This window comes from Drosophila arizonae, chromosome 3, assembly GCF_054131065.1.
Source record: "Drosophila arizonae isolate 15081-1271.41 chromosome 3, UAZ_ARI_1.0, whole genome shotgun sequence".
Taxonomy (NCBI): domain Eukaryota; kingdom Metazoa; phylum Arthropoda; class Insecta; order Diptera; family Drosophilidae; genus Drosophila; species Drosophila arizonae.
This window is the reverse complement of record NC_142923.1, coordinates 8221808-8232936: the sequence shown is the minus strand read 5'-3', so window position 1 is coordinate 8232936 and position 11129 is coordinate 8221808. Positions and strand designations below refer to the sequence as shown.

The 11129-nt window shown below is 38.8% G+C and overlaps 1 protein-coding gene across 2 annotated transcripts; it reads right to left on the bottom strand.

The window, feature by feature from the left end:
* Nucleotides 1-9305: 9305 nt before the first annotated feature.
* LOC108609883 (enhancer of rudimentary homolog) lies at nucleotides 9306-10190 on the bottom strand. Of its 2 annotated transcripts, none has more exons than XM_089465003.1 (2): nucleotides 9736-10190; nucleotides 9306-9672 (listed from the first exon to the last, which is right to left on the bottom strand). In XM_089465003.1, exon 2 carries the CDS (start codon nucleotides 9658-9660, stop codon nucleotides 9352-9354), a length of 309 nt encoding a protein of 102 aa, XP_089321129.1. In that variant the 5' UTR covers nucleotides 9661-9672; nucleotides 9736-10190; the 3' UTR covers nucleotides 9306-9351. The 2 variants fall into 2 exon arrangements, with proteins under 2 accessions (XP_089321129.1, XP_017857144.2); XM_018001655.2 differs by having other exon boundaries at nucleotides 9306-9681; nucleotides 9736-10185.
* Nucleotides 10191-11129: the final 939 nt, after the last annotated feature.

Genomic DNA, 11129 nt, shown 5'->3' with positions numbered 1-11129 from the left:
GGAAATTGCGAAGGATTTCTTTGGCTGATGTGCCTGGCTTTGGATGAAAACTTACGTGGCGTATGCTGAATATACACAATTTAATAAAAGAGATGGAAAAATGTCTATTCCAATTTTTAAAATATTTTTTGTCTCTGTATATCGTAAAATAATAAACTTAGCATAGATTTTTGAATTCATTAATACAAGAATAACAAAAATGTATGCATCTTAAACATTAATTCTTAAAGCCAGTTTTCAAGCACTTCCTGGACACATCTGTTTCAGACAGTTTATGGCCTGGTATTGACATTGCTGGTCTGCTTTTGCTTGAAATTTATTTCATTCATTATTTCATTTATTTGCACATTGCAAAAGCTTTTCGTTTGCCTCCTTTCGGCCATTATTAGCCATTAAGTGGCCAGTGTTGAGGGCCTAAATCATTCGCCATAGCTGAAAGTCATGCAACATAAAATCCGTTAGCGTCAGGTATTAAGGTAAATCAGATTTTTGTTAGCCTGTGGCATATGCCGTCTGCACGTGCCCATAATGTGGTCGCACAATTAAACTTTGCCACAAGCCGCAGTTGCGCTGCACTTTGGACCATAAATTAGAGCCAACCGCTCCAAATACAAAATAAATGGCCAAGCAACAGCCACACACACACACACACACACACATAAATATATGCCATTGCTGAAGATACAAATGCAAGAGCCGAAGACGACACAATTTAACTGCTGTGCAGTCGCGCATGAATTGCGCACTAACTGCGAATACCTCACAGCTCGGCCCCCCCCGAGTCAATTATATGGGCCTTGGACATTAAATGTCATTACGCAGCAACAATCAAAAGGAGCTCGGCGCTCTACACAGCCGGCGAGGGCGTGGCCGAAGAGGGAGGCAGCCGCACACAGCCGCGCCAAGCCAAGCTGAGCATGAAATTAAAATGCGCCTAAGATGTATTGTCGTCTGTCATGCGTTCGACGCTCTAGACAAAGATGATGCCATACTTTGGGATAACTTGCCAGGCAGGCAGGCGGCCATGGCAATACACGGCTAGAATTTGAAGAGCTTCTGCTCTGAATGCTATATATACATGTATTTATGGTTGAAGTCAAGTTTTGGGCTGTTGATTATTTTTTTATATATATTTTTTTTTATTTAAATATGTATATAAATATATTATAGGGAAACTCGCCCAGACGCTGATAGAAATTAAAGAACTTCTGTTGCCAATGTATATAAGTTGGAGTTGATTTGTTAAATATATTTTTCTAAATTTATGAAAACATATTTTAAGTATTTTTCGTGCCACAGTTGTTTTCAAATTCTCTTTTGCATTAAATCTTTTTCCATAAATATTATTTATACATATAATTTTTTTTTTTTTTTTTTAATCTCTTAAGTTTTTGCGTGTACAATATAATTTTTTTCAGTGTTTCGTCATATCGCTGCCAGCATGTCGTTTTGCTTATAATTTCATTTTTCACACCGTTGTCTTAACTGCCACAAGTTGGCAGCCAACTTGCCACCCATTCAGCTCGCCCTCCGCAATGCCCTTTGCTTGCCCCAAGTAAAGGTTGTGCCTCATTCTCAGGCCTCTGCCTCAGTAAGCCTGCTGCTCGCCTTGGCTCATTTTGACTTCACTTTGACTTCGATGCCGCATTTGGGAATTATGCCAAAGCGATAATAAAAATAAAATGAAAATGCCTTTAAAGGCAGACAGAGAGAGCGCGAGTGACAGAGAGAGAGAGAGAGAGAGAGAGAGAGAGGGTGAGAGAGAGAGAACATCATCTACAGGCGTTGCAGCGTATGGACAAACAATTTCAATACAGTTTTCAATTGCCTGTTGCATTGGGCTTTAAATTACATTTGAAAATTCAATTAATACACGAAAAGTGTAAAGTGAATTTGATTGTTGTTTCGTTTTGCTTGATTTGAAATGCAAAATCAAAAGCGGCTGCTCGCAGCGCGCAGCTGGCGACTGGCGAGCGAGTCAATTAAATGAATGTCAAAGAGCAGTGGCTGGCGCTCGCTTACAATGGCTTCTCCTGGCTCAACAATTCCTTTGACACACACTCACACACACACACACACACTCAGAGACAGACAGACAACAGTGGCTGACAATGAGTGTGTATATGTTGTTGCTGCTCCTCTTTTCTATAGCCGTTGCTGCATCCAGCTTCTGGTTCCTGTTTTCCTTTTTGTTGTCTTTATGGCAGTCGCCTCCTGTGGCCTGTCGCGCTCTCGCCCTCTCGCCCTGTGTTATTGTAGCTATGGAAATGAATATTAATGCCGCCTGAATTGTGCAGGCAGTGCCATGCCCCATGCCTACGCCCAGGGGCGCAAGGACTTGCCCATGGCAGACCGGACTTGGACAGTTCGACAAAGTCCTTTGGCCGCAGTGCGGCTCAGTGAACACTTTGCTTGGCATTAATATTTATCAGCGGTATCAAAAGTTGATATTGTTGCTGTTGTTGCTGTTGTCGCTTCCCTCTCGGTTAAGTAACACATTTTGCATACTCTTTGTTTGCCTGGCAATGTTTATCATATTTCAATAAACCAATTTAATTGGGCACACGAATATGCCTTGAGCTGACTATTGTATAAATATATTTACTTAATTATGACATTAAGCCTGTGGAATTACGAAATCAATTCAAGTGAATATTTATATGCAATTATTCTGAACAATAGACAATTAGTTGAATGCTTTGTCAAGTCTTCAAAATGATAGAAAGTATTAGTAAGCAAAGCTGCTTTAATTAATTAGCAATATCTCAACGTATTTTGTACTGAATTTATGGTCAAAGCACGTTCATTATAATAATTGAAAATTTTACTTTTTAAACAAAATAAATAAATACATTCGTATAAAACCAGACAAACAACATTTAAAGCATTTATTTTTTGTTTTTTTAATTTTCTCATTTACAGCATTCGCTGTACCTTAATTATTTCAAAAAATTCTTCCTTTGTAAATGTTAATGAACCCGTATCTCATAATATTTAAACAACAACAATGATTTTATTAACTGATATTTTTGCGAATTTTCAGTGATTTTTGCAATTGATGAAAAGGTGAATTAAATACCCTTAAATGCAGCTTTCGAGTCTCGATAATGTTATATGCTTGAAACACAACACCCTCGAACATGATTAAACCTTATCATTTAACCACACACTCGCAGCAGCCACTCACACACCTGCACACACACACGCACACACAACCAGACACACTCTTTGAGGGTGTGTTGTGCCATTGTCAACAGTAATGAAATTTTCCTGTACACGAAACGAAATTAAATCATTAACACCTGAAGCGTGCGCAGCCAGTGACAACGACATTCAAGTTGCAGTCCAGCAATGGACCAAATCGAACATGACAGTATACATGTCAATATACCCTGTAAAAAAAAAAAGCAAATGTGGAAGTTGAAACGGGAGAGAGAGATGAAGAAAAAATGGATTCAGTGCCTAGAAGACATGACAATGCCAAAGGCAAAAAAAAAAAAAAAAAAATAACAAATAGATGGGTAAAATATGGTATATACAAATATTACATATTTTATCTATGTATTACCTATATATTTACATATTAAAAACATAGATTATATATTAATAGCAACCTCTTTCAGTCTCATGTCTCTGGCCAATTATCAATGCTCTTGCCTTACAGCCCTTGTCCTGCACCAGCTCTCACTTTGAAGTCGTATTCATTGCCATAAGAATCAGCTCTAAAGGCTCGCAGGGTATATACATATATTTACACTGTCGGCCGGGGCGACTTTCAATAACATTTAAAATACGCGCGCACTTCAGAGGGTTGCTTGCCAGTGTTTGTTCTCAATACTACGCATGTATGCGTTTGTGTGTGTGGGTGTGTGTCTGTGGGTGTCTCGCTTTTATTGCGCCAATAATGCAATTTGTTGACATTGGCCAGGCCGTGTTAATAAGTCGCGCAACGCAACGGTAATGCAATTTCCAGCTGCCAGCAGCTAGCAGCAAAGAGGAAAATGCCTTTTCACGACCATTGAACTTGGCCCCAAAAGGCAATTGCAAAAGAACTTAATTAATTAGCTGCCAAAAACTTTGCTTTGCAAGTTTTTTGCCCACAATCTGATACACTTGCCACAGCAGCAGCAACAGAAGCAGCAGCAGCTGCACTACGTTCTCAATCTAGGATAAATGAAAAACCCCAATGCCCAGCCAAGGCTAAAGAACTTTGCGTGTATTTACTGTTTTTCTTTGGGATTTTCGATTCGGGCTGCCGTTGCCGTTTTCTCTTTTTTTTTGTGCTTTTTGCCATTGTTGCTGCTTTTAAGTGCAGGACAAGGACAACAAGGACCTGCTGTAGGAAGCTTTTGTGTTTTAGTTACGCTGCCAACCGGAAACGGATGCGGCAGCCGCAGCGGCAGCGGCCCAAGTCCAGGCCCAGGCCAAGCCAGACGAAGCCAAAGGCAAAGGGCGGCTCAACATTCGAGTTGAGCCTTGTCCAGCTCTGACCGCAATCGCATTGTGGCATTGTCCACATCAATGTTGTCGCCTTCTATTTTCTGGTGCCGATTCCGGATTAATGGTCCGGCCCATGTCCATCTCTGCTGCTGCGAAGGGCACAAGAATTGAATTTACTTTTTTGATTCATTGCAGCAGAGCAGGATCGACACCTTTTTTACTTAGCCAGCAACAGCTGCTGCTGCTGCTCCTACTTCTGCTGCAAGCTCCAACTTCAATAATTGCATTGACAAATCTTTGGCTTTTGGCACTTGCACAGTTTAGAAACTTAGCACAAACCAAGCCAAATGAAAACCAAAACTCGCAAAACTTTTAAGCACGCAACTCTAAAGAACTTCGAGCACACACACACACACACACACTGAGATGGCTCTCAAATTAAATTAAAGTTATTAAATCATCAATTCAATCAGACAATTAAGAAAGTTGGCAGTTGGCAAGTTTTCGGCCACATAAACTTGACGACACATGTGGCAAACCAACAGCTAACCAACTCTTCATTTCACTCGCTCTCTCTCTCTCTCTCTATCTCTCTCTCTCTCTGTCTATCTCACTCTGTCAACATTTAGTGCCATTCAGCTAAAAATTTGTTTCAACTCAAATTTAATTTAGTCGCAAAATTCAATTTGTGGCTGACAGCGAATAAAGCCAAAATTTCAACACTTCATTACGCTGCATTCATATGGATTTTTAAAACATCAGAATATAAGTGCTTAAAATGAATGTTTTGAGACTACTAGATATCCTGTAAATAATATTTGACTATTTTATGTACAGATTTTTTAATGAAAAGCAAATTTTATAATAAATAGCTAGTGACATATAGAAATATCACTTCAGATTAGATCATATTTTGCATAACATTTAGTTTCATTTTAAGTATAAACTGCCCGCTCCTTACTATCTATACAGGGTATATATAAAAATACGCGCAGTGGCCAGCAGTTTACTAAAGCTTCTGTCAAATTCCAGTCGCTCATTGGCTCGCTTTGATGTGCGTCTGTGTGTATGCATAGATATGTATATATAAACATGAGTATGTGTGTTTGTATATGTATGTGTGTATATATATTTTGTGTGCCTCACTTGTTATTGATTTCAATTTTATTAACGCTTTGACTTTTGTTTCCTTCGCTTCTGCTTCGGCCCTGAGCTCAATTGTCCAGCTGACAGTTTCGTCCATTTGTCCGGCTGTCCGGCTGTCAGCCGCTGCAGTTGTCAGGACAATTACCTCTGGGGCATATGCATTACAACATGTAATGAGAGTTAACAGCAAGCAATGCACTATTCAAGTAATGTAAATGCAGTTTAAGGTTGCGAGATGAGACGCACCTGAACAGGTAGCCAATTCAATATTTATACCAATTTCGAATTAAATTCTAAAGGAAGATAATTTGTGCTAGAAGTGCAGCTTCACCTTTAATCAAACTGCCTAGTCAATAAAAAGTTCTCATACAAATTCTTGGAATTGTTTGGCTAATCGTGAATTTAGTTCTAGCTCTTATATACTACACAGACCACGTGTGTGTGCCTGTCTATGTGTGGGTGCTGCGCTTTTCGATTAGCTTAATTCGAAAATTCCAAAGTTCAGGCATTGATTGAACTTGTCTTGCGCCTGGCACTAATGAAAATAACGCAAATGTTTAGTGTCTTCCCTCTTCTTTATTTTATTTTATTTTGCCCTCTTTCTTTGTTGGCTTCCATTTGCCAGCCTGGCTTCGGGATGGGGCAGGCCAGCTGACAGCAGCTGCCAACAGAAGCGTGTCCTGTCGGCGCCTGGCATGATTTTCAATTTGTGATCTTAATCAGCAGGTGTCCTGCATGGCTTGCGCTCTCTTTCATTGCTTTCCTTTGGCATTGCCATTCTTCTCGATTCTCGTTTCATTATTTTTTTCGTTTTCTTTTTTTTTTTTTCATTTTTGGTTTCCTATCAACATGAACGTCAGCATCATCGTCATCGTCATTGCCTTTTTATTATTATTTTTCATTCGGGTTTTGGCTGGCTGCCTACTAATAGCAGTTGTTGCTTCTGTTGCTGTTGCTGCTGCTGCTGCTGTATCTGGCCTTTGTTCGCTCTCAACGTTCGACGTTGCTAGGCATTAACTTTTGTCATTTTGAGCACCCCTCAGTCAGTGAACAATGCATTGTGAATGGCCAGGACCTGGCCGAGGACCTAAGGCCTCCGCTTGACCCCCTCCAGCCCCATCACACACTGAAGTCTAGACTGTCTGTTGGGCTGGCAGAGGCTGCCCGCTGCTTTTGGTCTGCTGCTGTGTTCATTTAATTAAATTACACCAAATTGTTCGGGTCGTCCTTTCATTCAGCACACAGCAGCAGCAACAACAAATCGCATAAAATGTGTAGAAAATTACAAAATATGTTGGGCTGCAAAAATATTTGCTCAATGCCTGTTGCCAGTTGTCCTTAAAGTGTTCGTAATTGTTTTGCCTATACTGCTCGCCCCCCTCCACCTATCTCTCTCTTGGCCTCCTCTCCTACCCGTCAATTGGAAAACAATTTGGTTTTTAAATTATGTGAAAGACATGCAGACAAAAATGAGCATAAGAAATGCCGCATAAATAATACGAAAATATTTATATTTTTGGCTAACATATTCGAAAGATATGCGTAACAGCTGTGCCAAATGTGTTTGTGTTTGTATTCGAAGTCAAATTGGAATCTCTGAATGCGTGTGTGTGTGTATGTGAGTGTGCTGTATCTCTGTTAGTGTTTGCGAGAATTGCCGTCAATTTGCCGTTATCAAAATGCAATAGACATTTCAATTGCGCTGCGCAAATAAACACAAAACGTTTTCTCCGGAATTTCGCCAATGTAAACCTTTAAAAAAGATTAATTTATTATTTAACTTTGCATTACATCTGCACTCTCTTATACAGAATAAACATTTTTCTAATGAAATTTTATTATATATTCTTTTAATGTGTCTCTACTTCACCTTCACTCTTTGCATTGGCGATTAGCTGTGGCTAAAGATTTTTGGAATATTTGTTTATTACAGGCTGTTCCACTGCCAACTCATACGCACACAAATTCGCACGCCAAAGCTGGCGAAACTTTTATAACAGGCCCGACGCAAATACTTTTCCCTGCACTGTGGTCGCGATTTAATAAAATGCGAGCATAATTCTTAACATTTAAAGGCGAAGTTTATTATTGTATATAAAACATGGTATTTATATTTTAATCTTCCATAGAGAGCATTCTATGTCAAATGCAGAGAATTCTTATTATATTTTAATTTTTAATTTTTTTTTTTTAATTTATTGATTTTTTTTAATTTTATTTTTTTTATTTATTTATTTATTTATTTTTTTTTTTTTTTGAATGAGTATAGCTCATTTTAAAAATTTGGAATTACTATATTTTCATATATATCGTCTCTTATGTTTATTATTATAAGTAAAAAAACAAAGTCAAGTCATGTCGAATCATGTGTAACTAATTATTACCAATTTATAAATTTCAGCCCAACATCTTGAATAAAAGATTTCCAACCCACAGTGCGTAGAGGAAGTACAGCTGGGCGAACGTTTTACATTTTTCGTTGCCTACTTTTTGGGGCTGGTGTTTTGGGCACTCCGCAATGCTCGCAATCAAAATCATAAAATATAAGTTTGCACTGCGTAAATTTCGAGTGTTTGCCGCAGCTGCCTAAATATTTTTTAATTTGCTTTGTTGTTGTTGCTGTTGTTATTTTGGCGTTGGCATTTGGTAACTGTGCGCGTTAAAGCTCAAGTTATATTATTTGGCAAAAGTTCTTCATCTGCCAACTGTTGCCCCAGCAGGCGGCACATAGTGATTAATCATAAACAAAAATCACTTGAAACGCAGCTGCAGACGTAGCCCACAACCAACTGACACACACACACACACATACCCATACTCACCTATATAAAGTTCTGTCATTCGAACAAGAGTTGACAAAAAAAATAAAAAATAACTTAAAATAGATATAAAAGAGATAAAGGCAGGTAACTGACGGTTTGGTAGCTGCGGCTCTCATATTGATCAATCAATGTCAGTTGGCTCCTGTTGCAAAATCTATAAGCAATATGATAACCATTTGGCAATAAACTCCAACGTCTGACTGTCTGGCTGGGTGGCTGGGTGGCTGGCTGCCTGGGCATCTGTTCTATTGTCTGGCGTTGTCTTTGCAACACTTTGAGTGATTTGATATGGCGCATAACTGTAGACAGACACAAATACACACACACACACACACACACACACACCTCCGCTAACGCCCATTTGCTGCTATACCTTTGATTGAAACAAATTTCCAATATAACCGAATGACAGATGCGACGAAAAGCGACATTTTGTTTTCGCCGACTCTTCCGGCTGCCTTTACCCTTCACTCGCTTACACCCCTTGCCCTCTCTTTTTTTTTGCGTTACTTTGTCTACCTTTGGCTGCTGCGCCAAAATGTGTCACTTTTTATGAGCGATCATTTGTATTTGTCGCCCTACTCTCCCTCCCTCCCTCTCTATGCCAATTGCGTTGCACCCCTTTGTGGCACTTGTATTTGTTGTCGCTTGTTGCTCTCTCCCTTTTAGCCTCTGTTCCTCTGCTTGTACTCTGTAATGTTATGCTTTTGACAAATTTATGTTTAAGTGTATTACTTTTTATTGCTGCACATCCCCAGAGAAGCGATTGTACTTAATGCTCTTCTCTTGTTGCTGGTGATTAATTAATTATTTGTTTTTTTTTTTTTTTTTTTCTGCTACTTGTTCGTATCTGATTTGCTTTCCTTTGTTGAGACGCAGTTAATTGCCAATTGAATGTTTTTCTGTTCAGACTAATATATAATTTATTCAATCACAATATTTTTTACTTATTTATAGCTGCGTGTCGAAACTGCTCATAGATCTTGTCCTTGATCCATTCCCTGCCGTAGGGCGAATAGCTGTCCGTGCTCTTCTGATACACCAGACAGCAGATATCCACGAAGGAGTCAATGAAGTCAAACAGTTGCTTTACGTCATACGTTATGGTTGGCATATTGGGGTATTTACGCTTCAGGTGCTCCTCATAGATATTGCAGACAGCCTCCAAGCAATCATCCAGCGTCTTAAATTCGCTGTAGGTGCGCGTCTGTGGACTTTTCTTCGGATGCACCAATAAAACGGTATGCGACATGGCAATCGATTTCTAAATAATCTAGGAGTTATGTATTACTTGAATTATTTTATAGAGCTATCAAAATACGCGTACCTTTTCAATAGCTGATTATAGCACAATATGATTCGCTGGGGATTTCAATTGAAACAAAATTGTCATTCAAATTATGGCCTACTCTGATTCCTTAGCAAATTTCATAGCGATGCTATGACAATTAGACAGAAAATATATCGAATTGCAATAATGTAAAGACATGTTATCGAGAAAGTCTTCATACATTTTACTAGTGCTGATAAATTTTGGCGAGATTGGCTCCTACTATTGCAGCATTTTTAGTGTTTAAGTGCGTGAAAAAGAGAGGCAAATATATATGCTGCTGCATATAGTAAATTGAACTGTTGGATGAGAGCGATATATATTATTGTTGGGCTCTTTACTATGGGGAGTTTTGATTTCATCAGACGAGCTGCCGGAAAAAGCGCTTGAGTGCACACAGTACACTGTGAATTCGTTTTGGAAAGCAGTCTTTTCATTGGATAATAATGGAAGGCGCTCACGTCAAATATATACAAAAAAAAAAAAAAAAAAAAAAAAAAAAAAAAAAACAAAAAAAACAAAAAAAAAAGAAAAAAAAAAACAAAGATATTTATGATATAACTATATAATCATGTAAATGTTTCAAACTAAAATAAGAAATACATCTAAATGAGTACAATCAATTTTAACAAGTTATGAGAGCTTATGCATATCAACTCTTTTAATATCAAATTTTCACAATATATATCATAGTTTATACTATCAAGTTTTGCACTCATACACATACATAAAGCTAAGGAATTACTCAGAATAAAATTGGTTTATAAAAAGTCCTCATTAGATTCATCCATTTGCAGCGAAACTCTCGAGGCCCAATGAATCGAATACCTCGTTATTGAATTGCATAACAATAGTTGGATTATATTCCGATCAATCGGACATCAAAAGCTAAATAATTCCACACTTAACTGTACTTGACTTGATTTTATTGGATGGGCGGAGCGAAGCGGTCTGTGTCGTGCCTTACATTTCGGCTGGAAATTGTCCCAGGCGGACAATTAGAGGAAAGGGTTTTAACGTCTTAAACACGTGCGTGCGCTTTCAATTTCATTTCCGCTCTGCTCGACGCTGTCCCTCTGCCCACGCTCTCGTCGCTACGTTTTAGTCCGTAATATACTTAAGTATGGAGCTCATAAAAGATTTAAGCGTCGCTGCCATTACAAATGCAATTTGCAAAAACTTTTGATTTCGCCAGGAGACCCAGGCACAGGCACAGGCACTGACTGCGGCACAGTGGCTGAGGATCTGGGTCTCAGCTCAGAGGCTTTTATTGGTCTCATTAAACGAAAATGTTTGCGACCAAAGCGCGCTCAACTTGGGCTTGTCCCCATGCCGAGTTAACCGAGTTCTTCTCCAAAGTTCGCCAAGTTCTACGGGCTCTCTCAAATTGT